The sequence below is a fragment of the Dermacentor variabilis genome, chromosome 11 (assembly GCF_050947875.1).
Source record: "Dermacentor variabilis isolate Ectoservices chromosome 11, ASM5094787v1, whole genome shotgun sequence".
In the NCBI taxonomy this organism is placed as follows: Eukaryota; Metazoa; Arthropoda; class Arachnida; order Ixodida; family Ixodidae; genus Dermacentor; species Dermacentor variabilis.
Window position 1 is genome coordinate 42,997,977 of NC_134578.1, and position 26,107 is coordinate 43,024,083.

Below are 26,107 nucleotides of genomic sequence, written 5' to 3' on the forward strand. Positions count from 1 at the left end.
ATACTTTTGTCGTCTCGAGAGTATGCAATAAATGAAATAGCCCCTGCGCGAACGAGAGTAGGCTTCACTGCACGAAGTTGGTATGTAAGATATGCGGACCTATGCCCAACTCTGGTGGGAGCCATTTACAGTAACAAATCGCGTTCCTCCTGGTGAGCTATGACGGGTTTATAAGGCGCTTTTGCGCTGCATCATAAGCGCTGGCGCGTCTCTGTGGTAGAGTAGCTGACGCACACGCTAGGGCCCCGGGTTCAATGCCGGTGACAAATGGGCATTTCTTTTTTGTCGTTCCTGGCGATAGCTGCTACGGACGCAGGACACCCCCACCGTCGGCGGCAGACACTATCGCCAACCGAAACGGCTATTGGAATTAGCCCATAGCAGCTTAAGCTGCAAAAATTACCGCGCAGACAGTTGAATACTTCGCGACAAAGAGAGGAGCGTTAGCAAGTAAGTGAGTACTTGGGAGTCTGGACTCTTATACTTTTGGCGGCAGAATTGGAGAGACGAAGCATTACCATCCCTCGGCGCTCCTACGTAACTGAAATCATATGGTACCTGACGTGCAACTGTGTGACCTAATTTATCTGACATGAAGGCACTCGGAACAATTATTCGGATTGTCTGATCGGATTGAATAGCGAGTAATACATTTAGTGAGAGCGTAGTCAATTGCCTACACGATCAAGCGTATGTGCGCTCAGAGTGTAATGGTGCAACGGTGCAATGGCTGCTTATCTTCGAGGTCCAGGGTGGCACGTCACTGAAGGTATGGTGACTCACGGGACAATAGAGATGACAGTGCGGCTTTGTACAACCTGTGCTGATGCTCAACTGTTCATGTGCACTTTCTTTTTTTTGTGTATACAGCTTCTCTTGTTACCCCAGTTAAGCAACGTTCTTTTTCTCTTTAATATTCCTGGATTTGGGATGCTGACGCTACACCTGTATATTTCTCTTGACTACGTTAAACAGCCTGCATGTTAGCGCGTTATAAATGCATTCTCCAAACATACATCAATAGTTCTTGTACATCGAGAGTCCCCGAAACATTTTTCGTGGGCATGTGTTTAGTTTGACGACCTTCTAATTTGATTTTTAATTATGTGCACAAATAAATGGACACCTTCTACACGCGCTTCCATATGTGTGTAGGCCTATGGAGTAGCCGCACTATTGGTTACCATGATATGTCGTTTAGGTGGAGTAGCGGGCGTCGCCAAGGCGGTGGTAGTTCACCGCACGTGCAGGGTGTTTCGAATCGATAAACACCATAAATGGGTGCCAACAAATGCGTCCCTTGCCTGTCGTCACTGTTGTCGCCCTCACGGTGCCCGAGGAGTGGACAACGGATAAAAATGCCCGCTCCTGAAACGTTCTTCGTGAAGCTTATGAACAGGTGGTAGTCTGCCTTCTCAGGCGGTGGTCGTCACATATAGTGGACAGCCACCTGTTTTCAAACAACTACAGCAGCTGTTCTCCAGTGTGCAGTTTCTTTTACTGAATTTACCCGGGTAAAAGGCAGATTTATGAAATGAAGGCAAAGGCAGTTACTTCTTTTCATTTGTGTACCTTATTGGTGTGGTTTACCTTTTACTGGTTTGTTTATATTGGTTCAATTTTTCTTGCTTTGTTTGCTGTTTTGTTGCGTAGAGCTTCCCGGCCTTCCGGTACTGAAGGACGGAGAAGGCTAATGCTGTGAACAAAATTGCTGAAATTGAGAGTTTCGTCTCCTAAAAAAAATAACAAGATAGGCGATGCAGTTTTAGTATCCGGAGCTCTGTCACTCCGCAAGCTGATGTTGGCATGTATATTTGTAAATTGGCCTATACATACGGAGGAGTTGTTGCGAGCCCTATTTACAACGTGTAGATTGACTACGGATGGAAAATTAAGGACATGATCCCTGATCAACGGCGCTAACATGGGAAGGGAAGGCCGTACAACAGCCCCTCCCAGCATCTTCCTAAACTCCTAATAATGCGCAGTTACGTTAAATTTTTGGCGAAAGTGAGTCGACTACTCTTAAAATGGTATGACTACAAGTAAAGCATTTAGACTGAAGTCAAGATAATACAAATACCACATGCGTTGAGGAGTTTTTCTCTTGCTATTATCACAGTGCCGTCATTGGTCGAGCGCGATGGCCGTAGTCTCTAAGCAGCGGACCCACGTTGCCGGGATCCGCAGAAGAATACTAGGTGTAAAAGAAAACACTAACTTCCGGACATATAAAATGCACTAGAAATGCGAAGAACAAGTAATATTTTTATATCTTTTCAGAGCCTGCGCGAGATATTTAAAGTATTTCGAATACTTACGAGATTGTGTTTCTTACTTCGCTGAGGTTCTCTGGCTTAAGCGATACAAAAAAAGGGATGGGTTTTGCACCAAGTCTGCAGGAGAAAATAAAGAGCTCTTGAACATGCTGCGCACTGCCGTATATATGAGGAATAAGTTTCCGGAGTTTTTTGTAAGAGAAAAAATCGGCAGAACGCATCTAATGAATACTGTCGATTGTAATGGCTGTAGCAATGAATTAATGTAACCAAGCCACGCATTGAAGTATTGAGGTGCAGGTGAAGAGTACATTGCAGCGTGATTCCACATTCACAGGCCCCTACCGACACTCGGCGCCATCTTGCGCCGCCGCCGCGAAGCCTGCGAGTGCCATCTGACAAGAAGGTTTTGCAGGTGTGAACGAACACTGAGAAACGCCTCATGCGCCAAGCGGACCCCTGTCCGGCGCTGTTTCCTGGACATGCTTTTTCCGTCTAGTGGCATTGCCTTGAGGCTTGCGCATGGGCTCTTAGACGACGCGGGTGGTATTATGATGCCAGCGATCATTGATAATTCTTCGCTCGCATGTTGAGCACTCAGTAGCACATATTCATGAGCCCGAGTAGGCGAGATGTTCATTGAACAGTGACACACACCCAGTCCATTCAGTGTAGCTCGCTAAAGCACCGACGTGAAAGACTTTCACTCAAAAGCGGCACATGTCCCCTGTATTTGTGGAGCGGTTCTTCTATAGGGTCGAGTTGCTGTTATTGACGAACCCTTGCGATGCGGGTTTGATTCCGCTCAGCGTGCGGGAAATTGAAGGGATATTTTCTTTACGTTAGAGCGGTTTATTCCTAGTGGCGCAAACCCAGTTACACTAGTTTGTGTTAAAGATGGTCATTGAAGAGCGACAGACACCTATTTGCACATACCCAGTAATATAATATGGCATGAAGCAGGTTCATTGAACACTAGACCGAGTGGCACGCACCATGTGCTAGAAGTTGGTGTCAAAGAGATTTTTCCAACAATGATACCAGTCCACTCCCACATCTACACGACTGATGCTGCCATGAAGGAGGTCCGTTGAAAAGCGGCCCGTGTCTACAGATTTAAATATACTGTTACGGAAGTGTGAAAGAACAGAGGAAGAAGATCCCTGGACGCTGGCTGCTGCGTGTTGTTGGTGGTCAGCCACCATATCTAATCTGACTCACTTTGTGGATATATATTGTAAATACAATCTTCTATACTCTCAAGATCCCCGTAACATATTGGTTGAGGTACGCCTCGACAGTTACTTACAGACAGCGGCCGCTTGTTCTGGTCTTGTCGACAACCTCCTCCGCTCTTATGCCACTGAGCACAAGCTGTCCACCACCTACTACCGACAAACGAACGGTTTTACAGAACGTCTCAACCGAAGAATCACAGAGATGCTGTCGATGTACGTCTGCAACGATCACCGCGACTGGGAAGCCGCGCTGGTCTACGTGACCTTCGCGTATAACTCGTCCCGACATGACGCCGCAGGATATTCACCCTTTTATCTTTTGTATGGTCGCGATCCCCGTCATTGCCGTTTGACACCGTCCTCCCTTCTGTGCCACATGTTTCAACTGAGTACGCTCCTGAAGTAATCGATGACGCTCACATGGCACGTCAGGTCGCCCGAGCTCTTTTATCGGCCTCGCAGCATATACAAAAAGATCGTTACGACCAGTGCCTTTGCAATGTTTAGTGCGCGCGAAGTGCCTGGGTGCTCCTTTGGTCACCATGTCGTTGGCCTCTCCCAGAAGCTTCTCTCTCGGTACTCAGGGCCTTATCAAGTCCTCCGACAAGTTAACGACGTAAATTACGAGATTGCGCCGCTACAGTTTGATGCGTCCTCAAGTCCGACGCCCGTTGACGTCGTCCACGTTTCGCGGCTGAAGCCATACTTCGCTTGCAATTCTTCGCCTACCATGCGGCGAGGCGGTGCTTCATCACCCGGGGGTCCTGTTACAGCAGCATGAAAGAAGAGAGGAAGAAGAAAATCGTGCGACGCTGGCTGCTGCGTGTTGTTGGTGGTCAGCCATCTCGTCTAATCTGACTCATTTTGTATACATGTTGTTAACAGAATTTTCTTTAACTCACAACCCCGTAACAATACTACGCGACCCAAGCTGGCCCGACTTTGGTTTTGAACAATGCTCACTCATCTGAGCAGCCCAATAAACTACACAATCAACGAAGGAATTCCCAGTGGCCAAGGTAGGTGGGTAAACAGCTAAATACAAAGGTACATTGGTAGACAGATTGATACACAGACACTTGACTCCCGGAAAGTTAAGTACTCTAAGAATCCCAAAGCATCATTATAAGTTGTTTAAATGGTACACCAGTTCAGCATAACTTTTTTTTTAGAGAATCTTATTCAGGAATGCTGTCCCAGCAACCTGACCTATATCATGGCCGCTAAATGTAAACATATGCTGGTACCACAGGCCTTCATAAAATGTCTCCATGCAGGAACTGATAAATATCACTAGTAGATACTAGGCACATTTCTTCGGTAATACGTGGTGCCATCACACTTGGTTGCCTGGATTTGCAGTAGGAAAGGTCTATGTCTTACGCTAACAGGCTGTGACATAAAAAACAATGGATAGGCCACCTTTCGCGCGAGTCATTGTAACGAAATAACATGAAATGCATAGGCGATGTGAAAAGCTGACATAACGTCGTATTCATTGATCTCGGTGTCTGTGTATATAAACAGCTTGTTATTTAGAAAACGTGTCCTCTTTTTGGAGCGTGTCTGCGCACTGCTATGAAGTGCCATATAAGGTTATTGCTCCTAGAACAAACATGTCGCCGCATGAACTCACTTTCATAGCACAGATATTGAATCTTTCTTTCGACAAAGGAAAACCGCGTTGATCGGAAATTACTATCGCCTTTTTATTGAGATAGAAAGCTGAAGGTCACATTTAAAGTTTGGTATGGCTTTGTCCTCAGAATTATGGCACAGCGACGTTGTTTTTCGTTCGCGGGCATTGGAAGGTGGGTTAAGCATATGGAGTGGTAATATGTTTTTCTTCTTGCGACCTCTTTTAGTACTGCCAAAATACTTATTTTCCAATGCATATCAAAATGACAGCATGTGCGGAGTAGGAAGAAAGTGAATAAACTCATTTACTTACATATAAGCCGTTGCTTTCGCTGCTCTCCAATAAAAATTTCTGTTAATAAACGAATGCCTCACTACAGCTGCATTTGATTCATTGGTGCAAAATGTTCCATTGGTTGACACCACTGCCGATAAACAGAGCTGAGGTTACATTTTTACCACACATAAGTAAGCATTGCGAAAGAGGAAATGAGCTGCTAGGCTACTTGATGCAAAGCATGCGAGCTTCCGACTAGGACTTTTATTTGTCTGTCCCGTATACGTATATTGTAAAATCAGGTTATTGACTTCTCTTAACCTCAATACCGGTTTCGTCTCCGCAAGTTCGTTCTTGATTACTAACCGTACAGGCTTTAATAGTCAGTGAGACAAAAAAGGAGGAAAAATGCAGACACACATGGCTGACTTTCAACTCAGGGAAGGCACTGAGGACTTAGCAGGTCCTCCGCAGCCTGTTGGCGAAATAACACGTTTGGTGCCTGAACTAAGACTTGAAAATCTTAATAACTGTGTTGGCATGTCCATGAGATGTGCGGATCAAACAGAAAGATTGCATAATTTTTGATATGTACATGCTTTTGCAGGCACAAGGAAGGCCACCTCCCTTAAGTTTATGCTGTACGCAACAAACACGACTTACCAGCTAGCTCATGCAAAACCGCTGTTGAAGTACTTTCAATTTCCTACCGCGTTTTTCCTGTTCCCCTTTGTATTGCTCAAGAAAACAACGTTTGTCCCGAAAGAACAACGACCTAATGCTGCGCTATATTACTTTATAATTTGCCTAGAAACTGAAATGCGCTCCGAAGATATTATACACTTATTTGGAACGCTTAGTCGGCGCTGGCATACTACAGATGAGCTGCGTCATTTATTGCGGGAGGTGGCGTCGCTATGCGCACATGTAACATGATCAATGGCTGAGGAACAGTCAAGATGAACTCTCCAGTCCAGCACCGGACGTGTGCTCCACAGGGTGCAGGGCCTACTTGCTTACTGTCGCCGCTGAAGCGGCCGTGGTACATGACTATTCTAAAGTCTCGCGTACTATTATCAAAGTTCTCAGGTACAAGCTCTGCGCCAAGCGTGAATTCTGAAGGATTCCCTACCAATGACTTGCCAAACGCCTACTGACTTTCGTCTGTGCATGGCTAGCAATGTGTTCTGTTGCATTTTCCTCCTTTCTGTAAATTAGGGCTCTAGGCTACAGTTATCTGTACTGGAAGTAACCCCGTTTAGTGCTTTTTTGCTTTGAAGACTACCCAAATGGTGAACAGTGCAAATGCACACATTTTACGCGCAATGTGAAAGTGGTCATAAGTTCGGGCAGAAGGAGAGAACATTAAACTCTGAAGGTTTGGTGTTTTAGGTGTTGTCGTACTAAAACATATTATCGTTTGCAGTGTTCCAGTGGGAAGGGGCAATATTATTCGCAATTTTAGCACGCAGACAGAACTGTGCAATAGAAAAATTAAGCAGCAAGGAGGAACAGGAAGCTGCAAATATAACCCATACGGTTTTTCAGTCAAGAATTGCTGGGGCCGAAGAAAAATTTGCTCTGGTGAACGTGCATTGCACTTGCAAACAAAGCCTAAACGCAGCACACATTCTGCCATTTCAGTGAACTATAAAGCGGCAGATTATACAATCAGCCAGCATACATTGCAGGTCGAAACGTATTGACACGTGTACTTCTTTATATTCTCCGGGTGACCGCTTTTCACTGCCTAACAAATGTTACCGCAGAGCGCTGGACTCGCCTGCATCTATTGGAAATTTCTCGAATGTTACCGATTGTTCTATCCAAGGTCTGTTGTCACCTAACCTTCTGTAATCTAATTTCATGTATTTCGGACGTGAATGGTGCAGAACTTTCTCAAATACCCGTGTAACCAGCGATTACTATGGAACCTTCGATGACTGATATATAAAAGCTACGGAGAAATCTTTCTTGCTCCGTGATAAAAGCCGACGCCCTTGACCCGCTGAGGAGATTTTCCACGATTGCCGAATGTGTTCACCGCAGTCGCAGTTCTCTGAGTGTAGCCTGTTTTTGAGGTCACAAGTTCGCCCAATAAAACGCTAGTGTACTCATTCCCAGTTTTGCAGCTTTGTTCACCGTCACTAGTAAGTGACATTATGTACACTGAATAGGTCAAGTTTTGGGCATACCCGCAAAGCATAGGATGAAACAAAAGAAATATCAGGCAAGCGGGAACGAAATGGCAAATGTTTCTTTGGGTGAGTTTTCTTTAGCCTACGAGTTTCTTTTTAGAATAGCGCGACCCTCAAAATGATTGTTTTTTTTCTTTAGGAAGCTTACTCCACTTTCCAAATTTGCACATAAATTTCCGTCCGCACTGAGGTGTCCCAGAGCTTGAATTGGAGCTGATTTTCAAATAGTTCTCTAACATGGTACCCTCATGGTCGGCTATGGTATTCGAGCGACAGCACCATAAATTTGTAGGTAATGCGTCCAAACCGCAGCGCTAGAGACATTTTTATTCAAAACCTATGCTTTCTTTCTATGAATCGCGCATCAGTGGGACTTTTTGGTTAGCAGTGCAGTGAGGTCGACGACAAATTTTACTCACTGAGGTTGCTGCCCCATTGCCAATTTCTGCATTGTTATTTGTCATATTCACTGAAAAGAACTACTTAAGTTGAAGCAATTGCACGATGTTTACCAGCTCGGGGAGTGAGTACTAAGTGTTGCTTTTGAAGGAAAACTTGTTCTCTAAGGCAAGCATTATAGAGCCGTCAATTGATATTTAGAAAAAGTAATCTTTAGGGGGTACTTCTTGCTCCAGGCTGCTCTGTCAAGGCTAATTATGAAGCCACTGCAGCTCTAAATCGATGACCTGCTCTTTAGAGGCATGCTTATGGTAGAAGGTGGCGCAGGTATTGCGCAGGCCCAATGAACGACAAAAGTTTCTATTGGAAGTCTTTCTATACCATGACATAACTATGACCTTGATGTCATTAAGCACGACAATATTCTTTGGCCAGCAAGGCCTCGGCATGCTTTGATCACCACGGACACCTTCCAGAATTGTATACCGGTATTGTTGTGCGATGTGCAGTGATTAGTACTAAAATCGTCTTCCAAATTAAGTTATATTAGCAGTAAACAAGAAGTACACATTTTAAACAATACAATCTTAAGAATTGTTCTGCTGCTGCTGTTCCGTTTGAGAGCAAAAATCACCCGTTTCCTTTATTCAGCAACGAAAGCTGCAAGACGTCCCCATACGCTCCTTTGAAAAATATGGACAAAAATGTGGTGGTTTTCAGTGTAGCTGATAGTGAAGCAGAGCGCATACAAAACAAGGAAAGTCTTGCAACAGAACTGCTTCTTGGCTTATTACGTGCTTGCTATGTCTTTAAGTAAAGCAAGACTTTACTGAAATACATGTTTTTTGCCGCAATTTAACACACACAAAACGAAGATACATAAAGATAACATGGGCGGCGCTTCCTTTTGTGTGTGTTGCCGCAAAAAACATGTATTTAAGTAAAGTCTTGCCTGCGAATCACATCCAGTTACATTTGACATGCATGTATTTGTGTCTACAATATAATGTGCGCTTTGCCACGCATACCTGTAGCAGCATCACTGCTGTAGAGCTCAGAGGTGCCGCCAACCAATGGGTGCCTGCGAAAAAGAGCAGTCTTACTTTGTTTACACTTTCATCGTTATTTCTAGTCACGAACAAAACTTTCTAACAAGTGAAGATTATTCATGCAACTGAAAACTGCGAAGTCTTCAAGGTTTAGTTGGATATCTTTTTTATGTAATAATAGTTAATATTTGCCAGAAAATATTTCAGCATAACACTCAACCATTATACACGCTAACAGCGCTTACCAATGTGTTGTACGTATTTGTCGTTTTCTCCCAATGGACAGCTATATTTCGCTAATGTTCTCCTCAGGCCTAGCTAGAGCTATTTGTTCACCTCCCTTATTTTGAAGTTTCTTGGGTTTGAGCGTACAGTTTTGCAGTTGAGGTCAGAATAGCGTCAAACGCAAAGCAGTAGTACCGTGACCGAAATCCCTTAGAGAATACGAAAGTGTCGTCCTCGAACTGTGACAGCCCAAAGGCAGAGTATAACGAAAGAGCGAATCGAGTTCCTTCTTTCACATATTTGTGCACAGATGGCAAGAGCAACGCATTAGTTGCAAAGATAGCACGGCGCACTTTTAGCCATCGCCCCATTCATACCTACTCCTGAATTGCATTATATTTGTGTATAAATCATACGACCTTCAAGAGCAGTCAGTGGAGCTCGTGTGCATTATACAACGCATAACTTTCAAACCCTGCGTATAATGTGGTCAGACAAGTCACTCTCCCTATGAAGTGGTAATAGAGTTGACGAACTTTGATACGGAGTAATGCTTGATACTAACACTGTTAAAACAGTGCGACAACACAAAAAACAGGACTTGGAGCAAAATAAACAAGATAACGGGACAACCAGCCGCATATGGGACTAGTATTCTATGCTGTCAAAAATCATAGAAAGTATTATGCATATCGTGAGAACACGTAGGCGGACGTACGGCGAGACCATTTTCGTTATCACTGTGACACGCATGCTTTTCTGATTGACATTGATAACCAAAGATGCAAAGTATCCAATAATCTCACAATGTAATTTTTCTTGCTACCCAGTTCTTCGACAGTCTTTATGGCCACTAAGCGACGCCATCTATAGAAAGCGACTTCTTTCATTGTCGCCTTTATTTCACTTATGCCTGAGGCATCCACTGAAGTTATTTCATACGTCTCCTCACAAGAAATACGCTACCATATTTCTTCCGTGCAACGCACAACTATTTTTTAAAACATCCGCACACACATGTTAAAGCATGAAAACCAGGCTCAACAATCTTATATAGCTTAGTATTTATATAGTAAACAAGCTCTTGCACTCTTAGTCTCTCGGTATCAGCTCAGGCAACCTGTCCTGTATACCGCTTCACAGTCATTCACAATCCCCAATAACAATAACAAATAACTCACGAAAGTGTGCCTTCACTTTTTTATTGAACGCATCACTTGAATAAGCCCAGGTTTCCACCTAACTGCTGTTTTGCTATTTTCTGCGTCTAGAAGCAATGCATGGAGGGTATGAAATATGTTGTGGTTTTAGGAGACAAAAGCAATACGGATAAAGAAACTACCCCCAGAATACCTATCCTCGTGGAGCTTTTAGAATTTCAATCACTAGCATTCCTCATTCATACTCTGAGTGCTGAACAAGGGCCCTATAATGTAAAACTATTCCAATATGTTTTTATTCAAATGTTCTGACGTCAAATTTGCGTAAGCGCCGACGCAAGCATCGGGCGGTGACCCGCAGAGCTGTCGGAAGAGACAAATCAAATGTTGTCCTCATTTATAAGATGTCACTTTTGTTTGCTTTAAAAACGAACAAGATTGCTTACACTGAGTGTTTGTCTTATCTAGTCGGCTGACAAGGGGCGAGGAGTGCGCTCAAAAGGAGAGAGATTCGATGGGGCCGAGCAAGTGCACTGAATATCGATGACTGGATGAAGAGGGTGGTGCCGGCGTATGCGATTGGCCGGGTTTCCCTTACTTAGCTCGCGGTGGCTGGTCGAATATCGCGGCGGCATACAACGGAAGGTCGCTACACTTCTCTACGTCGCGCGCGCACTCATTATGGTCTGGGAACAGAATCAATTCCCTGTGAAAATGAAAATCAGTTAGAAGCTACTGCGCCTGTGCCTGTCAGTTTGGGCATTTCAGTGTTTTCCTAACAAAATGGTGCCCTAAAAACTTAGTTGCCTTGTCTTCCTAGCTGGGGTGGTGTCCTCGTCAATTCCTATCATATTTCACAACATACATAACGTAAGACGAGTCACCCAGTGGATGAACTTAATTCGCAAGGAATTGGCTAATAATATTTATTTCCATTGTCCATTTATTTCCGTTGTTTTTCCACTATGCGCAAAAACAAATTGAAGGGGGGGAGGAGCAATGGGTGCATTTTATCACCCATCGCGACCACCGTTTCGAGCCTCACACGTTACCTGACAAACTTGCCCAACTCGACGATAGAGGAGATGTCTACACTTACTCGCCTAGTCCCGCTGTGGTCGTCAGCCATTCACTAAACTGTTGTCCAGACAACCCGAACTTTTTTTGCTTAAAGCCACGTCGACAATTTCAATGATAAGCTTAGCACTTAATTAGAGACCTCGTGAGCAATGTTCCCATTCACGCCAATCGTCACTTTCTGGTGGCCAACCTGGTTCATGTGGCCTTGCTGCGGCGGAACTGGTTTCGACGAAATTGACTGCGTCTGCATCCGGCCATGCTCATAGGTGGAAATCTAGCCGACCGGAGCCTGTAGGCAACGAACAGCACCTGTCACGTAAACCGCATCCTCTAGTTTATAAAGCGCCTTGCCGCTTGGCCGTCTCTTGTAGACACGTGAGCGGCAGCACTTGTACTTCCCGCTTCCTTGCAAAATCGTCACTTAAGGCAAGCAACCTCTTCACTTCATTGCGTCAAACATCGGGTGCAATTATTTTTGTAGGTTACAGGTAGTAGCAAATAATGCGCACTGGATGCTGTTGGCGTCTGTTACAAAGATTGGTGCCATTCTGCAATATTCAGTGCTTGAGCCCTCCTTATCGGTGTTTTTGTATCGCTAGTAGCGTATCCACAAATAAAGAAGCGAAATACGGGTGTGGCGCGTCTGTGAATACTTGTCGAAAATAGATATCTTGAATATACAAAAAGCGGCTTCAATTCTTCCAAGCACTGCGTAATATTGAGTATCAATTTGCCCTTGTTGGGTGAACTACCATTTCGCTCCCGGTCACTCCTGTGGATGATGAACACTTGCGTTTCTGGAGCGTGCAACCAAGACGTTCGCGTTAGATATCAACGGAGAATGCAGCGTAGTTGAAGCTGGCAAGATGTAACAGTTTCATATTACTGCTCTACAGGTTGCTGTCCAAATACGTAACATACTTCATCATCTATACCAACCTCAGCAATATAGCCATCTGTACCAACCTCATCAATACTGCCATCTCTCGTTCTCAAGTGCGTCACCTGGACATTCACAACGACATACTCTCTCGGAAAGATTGATGAGGGCGAGCGGTATCGCACCAGCGTTTTCAAAACGAAGACAACTTCGCCCAATTATACCACAGCCTTAGTCCTCCTTGCAGGGAGGAAGCATACAGCGCTCATGAAGTGCACTTTTTACAAGATGACAGCTCTGATTCAAAACTACTGGGTGTCAACGTATTTGCGTTCTGGTCCAAACTGTTGATTTAAAGCTTAAAAGAAGGCCACAAGCAAACAGAAAAAAACTACGTCCTTTGTGTGATCGTGGGAGAAAATATTGATTATGTTTAACTTGATCATCAACATGGAGCGCGTGTAATGTATTACATGGCGTCATTTCTTGTTCGTTTCGAATACCGCGAAATAGTTGCCCCTCATCGCTCACAAATGCGAGGCATAATTGATTGCTTCAGTTAAAACATAGCGCCAAACAGGAAACCGGTTTCACTCACGAAACGAAATAGTAGTAGATTTCCATATTTTTGTCAGTTTGAGGTTTGCCGTAGTCTTTCACTTTTTCCATTGTCTTTTGGCGATCTAGCAGCAGCTTTCGTGTCGACGCCTCTAACCATACCGACAGATTGTTATTCTGAAAATCAAACGGAATATTATTGATTTAGCCGCAATATTTATATGCTTATAAAGCAAATTCGAAATAGCTCGCGTGGCGTACGCACGAAGGAAACATTGCTATTGCTGCAACGAATAAAGAAGTTTTTTCCTGTTTATTTCATGTTTAATTCATTTAGGAGCGCATGGTGGGAATTAATAATTTCGTGTCGATGCATTCTATTGATTGCTACTCTGCAAATATATGAGCTCATGCACTTATTCAGAAGGTCTTCTATCGAAACAACTCACGACCGCTTGGTCGAGGTTTCTTGTTTCATTTCTTTCTCTTCGTTTTCTATGTTCTTTCACAATGTCAAGGCCCTTTATACTTACCTGAAATACGCTTTTAATTGTGATGTGAATCTTTACCGAAAGATTAAGGAAAGCGCCTTCCACCTGAAAGATAACAGATATTCCACTGCCAATGTGATACTTTCTTTCCATGCGTTTATGTATAAAAAGCACAGAACTGTTTTATGTGGCACTTCGACAGGAGAAGAACATCGCGTGCAACTTTGCATTATGCTGGTAAAATTAAAGAGACATTGTTAACATATTTACTTGCTGGTTATGAACGTCTGCGATTTTTATGGATTAGGGAATACGTAGGCCGCTGACAACCTCTTGCTGCAAGTGTATCAGCTGCTATTATATATTGTGCTGAATACCATCCTTGTCCGCACTAGTTTCCATAACGAATCCTCTAGGGATATCCCAGATTTGAAACCTGAGCTGCACATCTGGGGAGCTGTAAATGACATTAACAAATATCACACGATCAAGTGTGTTTAGGCTGAGGCATCTTGAAAAAATTAGAATTTTAGCAAATTCATCCACCGAAAAAACACTAATAAAATAAAACGATTAGTCAAGCATGACGTTTACATTGTGAACGCGGCATAAAATTATTGGTAGCAATATTTCAAGGAATCTGTCAAAAAAATGTACGACACAGTACTGTAAAGCGTCGCCGACTACAATTTTTATGTGTGGAACAATGCAATGCCCATACTTATAGTTTCTCACCATAACACCTTGAGGGAAATCTGGCCCAACCGTCTATCAGAGTTTCCTAAGGGGCGCTGTGCCGTCATCGGAATGATGGTACATGTGTCTGCAGGCCTGTGTTGGCTGGCGTTGTTAGAGGCTACGTCTAAAACGTCGATATGGCTTCATAAATAACGCGTTCTTAAAGTAAAATCTTCAGAAAATGTTTCCATTCACGCATATAACATCTTCCAGTGAAGTTTACTCACCTGCAATGTATAACCAAGCGAAGAAAACCAAAACAGGTGTAAGACTGTCAGAAACCGAACACGAATCTTGTCTGTCCTCCAACTTTAGTGGCCGGCTGATACTTCTTATGTTTTATATAATTGTACATGCAACAACAAGTTCTCATATATAGGCAAAACATGTTTTTGTGCAATAATAAAACTAATACAGCTTTTTACGTGCTGTTTTGGTAGAAAAGTATTCATTTTGACAGACGGAACAGTGCTTGCCTGGATCTCCAAGAACGATGTCAATCCGAAGTCACAGCAACGCAGCAACGTCAAAGTGATGCTGACTGCTTTCTTTGACTCCCGCGGTGTGTTACACCACGAGCACGCACCACAAGGTGAAGCAATCAACAAACATCACTACAGGGATGTCCTCTGCCGCCTACTTGATGCCGTGCAGCGCAAGAGACCGTAGTTGTAGTCAACAGGAAATTCGAGCATTCATCACGACCTGCACATTTCTCGCACTGAATCAGACCTTTTTTGGAGAAACACCAGACTCCTGTAGTTCAACAGGCTCCTTACTCTCCTGCGACTTCTCGCTGTTTCCCTAAACAAGACGCGATTGAAAGGAGGGTGATTTGAGACAAGAGAGGACATTAAGGCTGCAACGACAGCTGAGCTAAACTCCATTCCGAAAGTGGCCTTCTCGGAATGCTTCCAACAATGGCAGCAGCACTGGGAGAAGTGAGTGGAGGCCCAATGAGAATACTTTGAGGGTGATTAGGTTTCCAATGATCCAAGTATGCCAGTTTTTTTTTTCCTTTGGCCAAAAGTCGGTTACTTTTCTAATACACCTCGTAAGCGTTGAGTGTGGGCCCTTTCGCGGACACCGGCAATCGACAACCATCTAATACACTTATGGGAAGCATGCAGAGGCCTCACAAGAAGATGGCGAAAACAGAAGCTAAATCGCAAGCTTAGACTTAGGATTTCAAACGTCACTAAACAGGCCAACGATTATGCCCTGAAGGTTCAGAGGGACAATTGGCGCACGTTCTGCGATTCGCTTAAAGGCACGCTAAGCACCAAAAAGACATGGAACATACTCCGCAGCATCATCGATCCTTCAAATACCAAAACAGAAACAAACACAACCCTACAAAAACTCGTTGGCGAATATCCGGGAACCGAGGATGAACTCATACAGGAACTCCAGCAAACGTACACGGGAATCCGTACCGGGCACCCGAAACCATACCCTCAACATCCGGGAGCTCCGAACGAGATACTTGATGCACCCATCACGTATGCGGAGGTATACGCGGCAGCACAGAGCTTCAAGAAAAACACGGCACCGGGTCCCGACGGAATCACCAACGCCATCTTGAGAAACCTAAGCGATGAAACCCTGCGAGCCCTTACCAAGCAGCTGAACGAAGAAATATGGGCACCGGGCGGAACATTACCCGAGGAATGGACTACAGCTCACATAGTCCTTATACCCAAACCAGGAAAACCGCGCAGGCTCGATCAATTACGACCGATCTCGCTTACGTCTTGCCTAGGCAAGCTTCTTGAACGAATTGTACTCACTCGAATGGAACAACACATGGAAGAACATGGTCTACACCCCAATTGCATGTACGGATTTCGGAAAGGCGTGTCATCACAGGATGTCTTCCTCCTCCTCAAGGAAGAGGTCCTCAACCCACAACCGGGCAGCAACAACAACATACTCCTAGCCCTCGACGTAGAAAAAGCATTTGATAATATAGCACACGAAACCATCCTAGATGGCCTCGCCGCCATAGGATGCGGAGAGGGAGTACACCATTATGTCGTGGCTTTTCTCAGCCACCGCAAAGCTCGCATCGGCATAGCAGGCGTACAATCGGACATATATGATCTACCGCAGAAGGGTACTCCGCAAGGGTCAATTTTATCTCCTTTCCTCTTCAACATCGGACTTAGAAAACATGCTTTACAACTGGAAAACATCCCAAAACTCGGATGTGCCTTCTATGCCGACGATATCACTCTATGGGCAACCAAGGGTTCATACGGCGACAGAGAAAACACGTTACTCGCAGCTATCGGATAGATCGAGTAATACCTAACCACAGCAGGAATGAGGTGTGCCCCACACAAGTCGGAGTACCTTCAAGTCCGGCCTAAGCAAACTAAGGAACATCGAGCCCCGCCAATTCATCTCGAGATAGCCGGGCAACCTATAAAGCGCGTCCCGACCACACGCATACTAGGTATGCACATCCAGGAGAACAATGGCATAAAGCTAGCCTCAGAGAAATTAAATCACGTTATAAGAAGCACCGCATCACTCATCGCCAGAGTAGCGCGCAGCAAAGATGGTTTCACAGAGGACGAAACCTTAAGACTGGTACAAGCCCTCGTCATCCGCCGTGTCACGTACGCGCTACCGTATCAAGTCAAGCGCAAAAGCGAGACAGAACGCATGGACACTCTTATAAGAACCGCGTACAAAACGGCCTTATAGCTACCGTCAAGCACAAGCCCAAAGAAATTACTAGCGCTAGGCGTATACAACACCTTTGAGGAGCTAGCAAGTGCCACGCTCATAGCGTAGAGGGAGCGCCTCAACAAGACTCAACAGGGAAGACACCTTCTTCAACGGCTAGGGTACCCACTGACACCTCAGTACTGCAAAGAAGAAACACAACTCTTCCCTAACCACATTAGAGAGAACATTGTAGTAGACCGTATCCCCAAGAACATGCACCCCACCCACAATCAGGAGAGAAGAGCAGGGCGTACCCGCATGTTGCACAAACTTTGTTTCAGAGACCCGGATACGTACTACACGGACGCTAGCCCGTATCCCTCGTCGCCACGTTGCGGGCTCAAATACACAATCGCCGTTGTCAATCAGGGGAACCTGGTAGCCTCAGCCTTCATCCGCGCCACATGCAGCGCAGCAGCAGAAGCAGCAGCAATCGCTCTCGCACTTCGCGACGCCGAGAGCAAGGGAAGGTCCGCCCGTGTCCTTACTGACTCACAAGCGGCTTGTAGTTTATACCTGAATGGAACACTCCCTATACAAGCCATTCGAATCCTGGGTTGCACACTACAATGAACCCATGGTATCGTCTGGTGCCCCGGGCACGAAGGCCTGCGGGGCAACGAAGAGGCGGACTGCGCAGCTCGAGGTCTCACTAGCCGAGCGGCAGACCACACCGTTCTTCAGCCCCCGACAGACCGACGAGCGACCCACGAGTTATTAACGACAGGTCAACAAATACTACAGGACCAACGGCTCGGAAGAACGCAATACGCTCCCCCACACAAAGCTCTCAATAAACTCCAGGCAAGGGACTGGCGCCGCCTGCAAACTAACACATACCCACACTTGTCTCATCTACACGCAATCTACCCAGAGAGTTATACGTCCCGAACATGTCCCTGGTGTAGCAACCACACAGCGACACTCGCGCACATAACACACGAATGCACCGACCATCCGGGCGACGCAATTTCGCCACGAGTCACAACACACACGCTCACTACGTGGTCTTGGGAGGCGAGACTCTCCGAACTGGACCTGGGAAGCCAACTGGCGACCCTCGACCAGGCCCGGCGAGCCGCGATCTCCAGTGGAGCCCTGTCAGAGGGAACCACCCAGGAATAAACCGCGCAACGGTTTCTGCAATAATAAAGTTTCTCCTCATCCTCCTTCTCGCGGAGATGCTAGGCGAAGTTTCTGAAGGCTAGCATCTGAAGGAAATTTATGCTTATAGAATTTTCATTACCGCCTTGCGAGCAGTTGTTCATATGGAAAAATTTAAGGCGTTCAGATTTTATCATTTCAATTTCTCAAAAAAATCCTTAAAGAGACACCAGATCTGAGGTACCCATCATTGAATTTCAAATCTGGATCCTGGCAGAAACTGAACTGAGCATGCCTCGATGCTACCACAGGTACTGCCACCTTACAAAGTGTGTGACGAAGTTGCATGATGACAGGTCACCGCAAATAGGGATACGTCACGTCGCGGTAGATGTTTTCTTAAGAAAGCTTGCCGTATCGGCACCCAGCGTACCCGGCTCCATTACCCAATTTTCACACGCTCTTTGTATTGGGACGTTGTCATTGATGATAGAGGCAAATCCTTTTATGCGTTTCCTTTGTGATCGTTCGTGACATTGCTTTGGCTCAGCGTTGAAATATGACGAATATTTAGAATTAGGAGCAGTTTTCAACATTTTTTTTAGGTAAGGTAAATGAAAATGTTACTGCCTCCAAGTCAGCCATACAAAGAATCACCCTCAATGTCACTGTCGGTGTCCCTGTTGAGACCAGTGGGCTCCTTCGGTCCCAAGCTTAGTGGCGGCCTGGAGTGTTGCCACCTTCGACAAGAAGAGCGACTGATGACCGTTCACAGCTGTAGTCCGCTATTGATTGCTCTGCCCTTTCGAGGCTTCGTTCAGTTTACTTTTGTTCTGTTCTTTGTCCGGCATGGAATGCACGGTGGAATCTACCGATGGAAAACGCTCGATGAGACCACAACTTTCACCCGCTCCTCTCTGCTTTGCTGGTAGTTTCTTCTGTTCGTCGTAGTAAGTCGAACTTTCATGACGTAGTTCACCTTTCATACTCGGAGCTCCAAGAACGCAAGATGCGGTGGCAGCAAAAGGCAGAATAAGTCTATTTGTGACATGGGGAGGTGTCCGTTTCAATGAAGCCAGCTAAATCTGATCGTGCGCCTCTAAAGTTTCCTATAAGGTGCTCACCATGGTGTCTTTCAGTTGCACCATCATGTCCGATTCGGCTACTTGCCACCACAGTGTGACAGCGACGTCATTCGGACTTAAACATTAAAATATAGTAACGCTACCCGTTGCGATTTTGTCCTTGTCTTCCAAGCACTGGCGCATACCAACTATGGGGGATTGGCGAAAAAGCAGGCGGTTTCCGGTATATTCCGAATTAAAACAGAACAGAATTTGAAAAGGAGGCACAAGGTCAACTTTATCGTCTCTAGTGGCATCTTCAGGTCTTTATTGGGGCACTACCACACCGGTGATCGAGCGACTGCCAGTACCAAGCATGAAAAAGAGCCAAGTAGGCTGAGGTGCCATGCCAAATAGTGGTACACGGGAACTTCGATTCTTTGTAGAAGCCGAGCTGGAGACATGGTAGGGGATTGGCAGCGTTAGCTCAAAATCCAAGCAATAAGATACCGACGCACGCAGTGGTACTGACCCGTCCAGAAACAGAAGCGAGGAATTCTTTCCCAGGCACGAATAATGTTAAATAACCAAGCGGTAAGTGAAGTTTGAAATTAGTATATATATATATTTATATATAAAGAATCGGCAGAAAGGCAGCCGTGCGATATTTAGTCGGAATGTAAGAATCACAGAAAGAAGGCCACGGGGAAAATCATTTGGTGCTCTTAATTGAATTGAAGAAATGATAAATAAATTGAGGACAACATGGATGAAAAAACAACTGGCCCCGGCAGGATGCGAACCCACGTCGGCGTAGCACACGTGCGAATCTCTTGCCAGTTGAGCTACTGCAGCGCCGTTTTCTCATGCACATTCTGGGATATTAATGTATGTCTACTTGAATTATACTTCGGAGTGTTCATGTATTCTAACACATGTATCAAAGGATGTTTCTGGGTAATGTGTCTTTGGGTCGGAACAGAAAACAAATGTAGATTGTATATTTTGAAGAGAAGAGACAAGAAATAACTCACATCTTAAGCAGTATTCGAAAAAGGGTTTTAGCACATGCTTACCTTTTGAAATAAATAATTGAAGTAGGCTGATATGTTTTCTCCCCTTATCTTTTTATCTCTCAGATAGCCGTATTGTTTTCCAAGATCAGAATCATACATGGCGTGCACAACTAGCTGCATAGCGTTTCCAAAGTGTTCTATAGGTTTTAGAGAATAGAAAAATGTTCTGCTTATCAGTCAGCCCAACTCATGCTATTATTGTTCCCAGTACCACACACACACTTCTTAATTCATGAATATTAGACTGCAGGACATTGAAACATTGGAAGCCCTCGATATGAGTTGAATGAGGAAGCGGCGTCTTTATTGCTAATACTTCACTGAGCTACTCTGCAGAAAACTACTCTCCATTAATGAACTACCATTTACTTGCATTTCGGATTGCTAATTAATTCATGGTAAGCTGCATGCATTACGTAACAAAAAATATGCGGTTGTAGTAGGATTTGCCAGAAAAGTTGTATGCCAAAATTATTCCACCCTTTGATGCACTGTTTTCTTCGCCATTAAATATCGCTTCCAAAAGAGCTGAACCGCCGCACTCAATATAAGGCTCTCAAGCGTAAGAAGGAACTGAAACTTTTTTTCAATTGGAAAGTGCTATTATTTATTAAAACGGTGAAAGCCGCTAATTTTGTCGTTTTGGCCTTGTGATGGCATGCGGGAAACCCACTGATTCCGGCCATAAAATATTAAGCTTCATGTTTTAAGACTTTTGGCGTATCTTAATGTAGTTCCCTCCTGCTCGGAAGGAAGAATTCGCTCACGTGGTTTCCAGATTATCAAGGTTGTATTATTAGCTGTATCTGCGGATGTTTGTAATACTACATAAGCGAAATTATTGTTTCTTCTAAAAGTGCAGGTGTCTTGCATCAGCCAGGAATTTCCATCAACGCCACGCGAACGAACCCATGCGTGGCCATTTTGTCGGAATCTACAAAACTCCGCCTTGAAACTGGCTGAAAAGCATCCATGGCGACGGGAAGTGGGGCTCATGATCAAGATAGGATTCCAGATTTCGCACGGTAGGAGGTATGTTTCCAAGCTATGCAGAGAAAATAATGAAACAAGATAACGGTAGAACACATCAGCGATGATTTTCGGTGGCATTGAGCGATTGACATTGGAGTGATCTAGAGAGATTGTATTTCTGTAGTCACGTTTAGGTAACACCTGTAGAGGTCATTTTGAGACTTCCGTTGCTTCGGCTACATGCGACATACTTTAGTATCTTCCAATTTTGCTTTGACACTTGCTTGCCTAAGTCGCCCATGACGATGGTATAACGACGACAGCGTGACGTCGATGGCCTGTAGAGCGACGGATGACATGGTGTGATGACGGCAATGGTGTGCGCACAAAGGCGTGATCCTCACGGCATTACGACAAAAGGTTGACGAAACTGGAAAGCCAAATACTGTATTAGAAAGGATGCATAAGAATGGCTGTTGAAAACGGCGCTATGACGATAATGGCTGGACAAGTACGGTAAAATCACGACTGAATAATGACAGCCTGATGACGATAGAATGAGTAACAAAGAATTACTTCTATGGAACGACATAGGCGGCAAGATAAGAACGTATGACGACAGTGGAACAATGTTTCTAAAGTGATGATGATGGTATCACGATGACAGTGTGACGATGATGGCATGATGACAATGTGACGACGATGATATGAAAACAGATGCATCACGACGAGGCACTGACGACGATAGAATGAAAGCAGTAGTAGGACAATGGGATGACATGACTGTGTGACGGCAATCGCGGGGCGAGAGTTGGATGACAACGCTGCAGTAATGACGATGAAATCACAAGGATAGCACCGCGATGATGGTGTGACAATGAATACATGAAGACTGTATAAGGGATCATGCTAGAGTAGAGTATCGGTAAGTTCTAATGTCAGAAAATGGACAAGCTGCAAGCGAATCACGGTCACTGTTATACCAGAGGACACAAGAGACAGCTCAGTGAGTGACTTTTGCTTGTTACAAATTTTTCAGAACATCTTGTAGTAACTTTGAGAAAAATGCAAAACAAATTTAGGGATTGCGCTAGTGCAGGTCTTTTGAACGGTTAGTCCGTAAAAAAAGAAAAAAAAACAGGAATGGAAGGAATACTTCAAACAAACTTTTTTTGAAGAACCCGACGTCACGGAGCCCGACCGGCTTGTTCTTTTGGGCGTGAAATGGCGTAATTGCAGCTATTCCAGCCGGAGCGAAGCAGACAACGAAAACGAACCTCCTAGCTGACATCATCGGAGTGCCGTTCTGAGCGCAGTCATCGGTCGCGCACGAGGCCTATGAAACGTCCGCGCGCTACGACAGTGCCTGTTACTCTCTTAGCAAACAAATTTTAACGTCGATAAACGCGCGCCTCTCCAGTCGGAGCCACCGCGTACCCAGTTTGCCTTTGAGCGCATACAACTCCTTGTGGCGCTCCCACGATGGCGAGCGTGACCTTGTCATTATGGAAACTTGGTGCACAGTATTGTTTTTGTGTCGTTCAATGCCTACATCATCCTCGAAAGCGTCAAACACTGAGGCACCACGTGAAACAGCCTATTTTAGGGAAATCCGCCTATAAGGTAGGCGTGTTTTTAGATGAGTCGATTTAATGACAGCGCATGAGCATAAGTACCTCTTGATATCGAAGTGAGAAATGAAAATTGGAAATACCATTTCAAGACGTTCGCATATCTCATTATTGATAAGAATAGAAAGCCTGCTAAGTACTTGACGCGACAGTTTGACATTTGGCATTTATATTCGCACAGGACAATTACCGTGGACACATGTTATACAGCACCGTGTAAATAACACCTAATACCTGCCACATGCATGATATGGAAGCAACAGCAATGTCGAAAAACATACGAAGATTGTTCTCACAATTTAAAACATATTTGCACTGTATTGCTCATTTTTAACATATTTTCAATGCCATGTATTTCTTGTTGCAGCGATTGTTTTGTATCATTATCTACTGATTAGAATAACACGAGCATTTCATTTAATTTACTGATTCCAATTACTAAAATTTTTACGATGTACTTATACTGATTAGCAATTACTCTTGCTTACTTCATAACAATGGGAAGTAAACTGACCACTCCTCGTCAACTGTAAAAAAAACTAAATTGTCTGTTACTTCCACGGGGAAGAAAAATTCTATTAGGGTGCTCAAAATGTGTTACAGCTTTGTCGCACGTGAGCTGCTGTAGGCTCAGTTTATTGGTCGCAATGACATAGGTAGATCAGTGGCACCTCTGTTTCAATTTAGAAAGCGGTATTTATTGTGTTCGATAAGTTTCTTTGAACTTGTATGTCGGTCATTACTGCGCGCACACCTAACAATGAGGAATGTTGCTTTTTTTGACGTGCTGACTTTATTAAAATTTTGTAAGTAGTTGAGCACTTTTTCCTATGGCCTCTTATCCACGTAACATTTGTGGCTGGTTTCTACCCTGTGTGCGCAGAAGAAGGTGACGTGTTGACGGTGACTCACATCAAGCGCTTACGTGGCGTCAGCCTCAGGTTTCTTGCGCCCTTGTCTTTCCTGTACTGGTGCCATTGAAACAAGGACTATGTTTCTGCTGAGAAAACTTTGGTTTGCTTGAGCATTAATTTTTGTTTGTCTGTACCGTTTTCCACTGCCATAGGAACGGTCATGCGCGTTGCTGTAATTACATATGGTTTGTACAATTTCTTTCACCTCCTTCAGAGACGCCAAGTCACAATACAATTGTACTGATAAGGCCGACAGCCACCTGCTTCATTGCCTGACATCGCGCCGCACATAGACGCAATGTGGAAGCATTGACGCCTATCGATCAAACCACTTAGCACAATGTCAGCCATCAATGCCGCCCATTCTATCAGGTGGCAGAGCTGATGCGTTTAGGTCACTGAAATTCAACACTTAGTGCCTTCTACTTTCCAGGCTCTGACAAAAGAGAAGGTTCGATATTGTGATAGCCTAAAACTGTGAAAAATGGGAAAGCATTAAAGAAATTGCTTTATTCGCTATGTAAATCTATCGAGAAAACAAAAAAACTTAATCGTACTGTTCAAAGTGATGTGTTTGTGCTATTAGAGATTGACTTTTAATACTAGTGCGCTTTGTTTTTTGTGTTCTTCACTACATCTAAATTATGTACTTTCTGTAGCAATAATACCGCACGTTCCTTCATGTATATTCCTGTACGTGTCGCCATGGCCGCACAAACAGGTAATAACTACCTCATCTAATCACACTATCGAAATCACTATGATTACGGTACTCAGCAGTGGGAGCTGCGTTATAGCCGAAAAGCAGCAAGTGGCATTAAACATGACAAATTGCCATTGCGGTTGTATCGGGTAACACGCACCATCCAGGTTATTACGCAACTATAACTACCAGAGATAACATATAATTACCGCAGCATATTTTGCAACTTGCAGAAAAATGCACACTAGACGATATCAATTTTTATTGCGCAGTTAGCCAATATTACCTCTCTGAGGCAATTAAACTTTCAAAAGCAAGATGACGGGCTGAATAAAGAAAATGGGGTCATTTTACATTTATTTCCCATAAATAAACATGTACCCCGTATTTCACCTAAAATCAGTGCTTCCCTGTTTACATACACGGACGAGTTTCACACTTTCTCGCTACATCTGTAGGAACTGCTTCCAGGAACATACTGCCGAATAAACACGTAATGCGTGGATTTTAAATAAAACAATGGCCTTTTTTATGATAATGCGCAGGAATGAGCGGATCTAGTTTTTCTAGTAAGCACTAACGTATTACAGAGACGCGTAGGCTTACCTTCCTTCTTTATGTGGCCTGCAGTTTCCTGTAGAATACCCAAGCAAAGAAGGAGCAAGACCAAACGACGCATCGTGGAGTTGCTACTGAAGTGGCCGAAGTGAACGAGCAGTAAATTTTAATGATCTCAGGACGGCGATGTCAAGTGTCACCACCTTCTATCTCCAAAATGTCACACTAGGTAAAAAAGAAGGGAAAACTTAGTAAAAGGACAAGAAATAGGTTATGTCAAGTTCTTAACATGTAAGGTCATCGATATTTTACAAGTCAATGAACTCTTTTTGACACTATAGTCAAAGAAGAAAAAACGAATTGATGTTATGCTACGCAAAGTGACAAAAAAAGTTAGTGACCTCTGTTTTAAGTAAACGTATTTAATCTCCATCTATGTCTTGTTTCCAGCTCCAAAGTTAAGAACACTATCTCGAATGTGAACTGCATCGGACATGTTATTAATAGTTGTGGTTGCCCTAAACCTCTAGGTCACTTAAGAAAAATTGTACAGAAGTGATTGTCTGGTGGCCTACGCCTAAGGAATAGGCCGCAGTGTTCTCCACACCACCATTGCTACAGGAACACCTGTTTCACAATGTATAGAAACCGCAAGGTGACAAGTTTCAGTTCAAGCTGAAAATTACGCGCAATTATCGTACTCCATTTTAAAGGGCATACCACAGCATAAACTTAAAAACAGGACTCATGATTCGGTAAAAAATTGCGGATAAGCTTTTACTTTCAAACACCCTTGCATGTTTCCTTGAATGCTAATACCTACTGTCATCATCATCATCATCAACAGCCTAGTTACGCCCACTGCAGGGCAAAGGCCTCTCCCATACTTCTCCAACTACCCCGGTCATGTACTAATTGTGGCCATGTTGTCCCTGCAAACGTCTTAATGTCGTCCGCCCACCTAACTTTCTGCCGCCCCCTGATACGCTTCCCTTCCCTTGGAATCCAGTCCGTAACCCTTAAGGACCATCTGTTATCTTCCCTCCTCATTACATGTCCGGCCCATGCCCATTTCTTTTTCTTGATTTCAACTAAGGTGTTATTTACCCGCGTTTGTTGCCTCACCCATTCTGCTCTTT

The 26,107-nt window shown here is 44.3% G+C and overlaps 1 protein-coding gene across 1 annotated transcript in view; it reads right to left on the bottom strand.

The window, feature by feature from the left end:
* LOC142563822 (uncharacterized) overlaps positions 1–25,153 on the bottom strand; it is a 29,376-nt gene extending 4,223 nt beyond the window's left edge. The window contains exons 1-7 of the mRNA XM_075674467.1: positions 25,017–25,153; positions 20,191–20,327; positions 13,515–13,577; positions 13,022–13,158; positions 9,058–9,110; positions 5,469–5,580; positions 2,322–2,396 (exon numbers count right to left, since the gene is read on the bottom strand). Of these exons, the coding sequence (XP_075530582.1) occupies positions 2,322–2,396; positions 5,469–5,580; positions 9,058–9,110; positions 13,022–13,158; positions 13,515–13,577; positions 20,191–20,327; positions 25,017–25,089 (650 nt within the window). The 5' untranslated portion in view covers positions 25,090–25,153. The remainder of the gene's footprint in view (positions 1–2,321; positions 2,397–5,468; positions 5,581–9,057; positions 9,111–13,021; positions 13,159–13,514; positions 13,578–20,190; positions 20,328–25,016) is intronic.
* Positions 25,154–26,107: the final 954 nt, after the last annotated feature.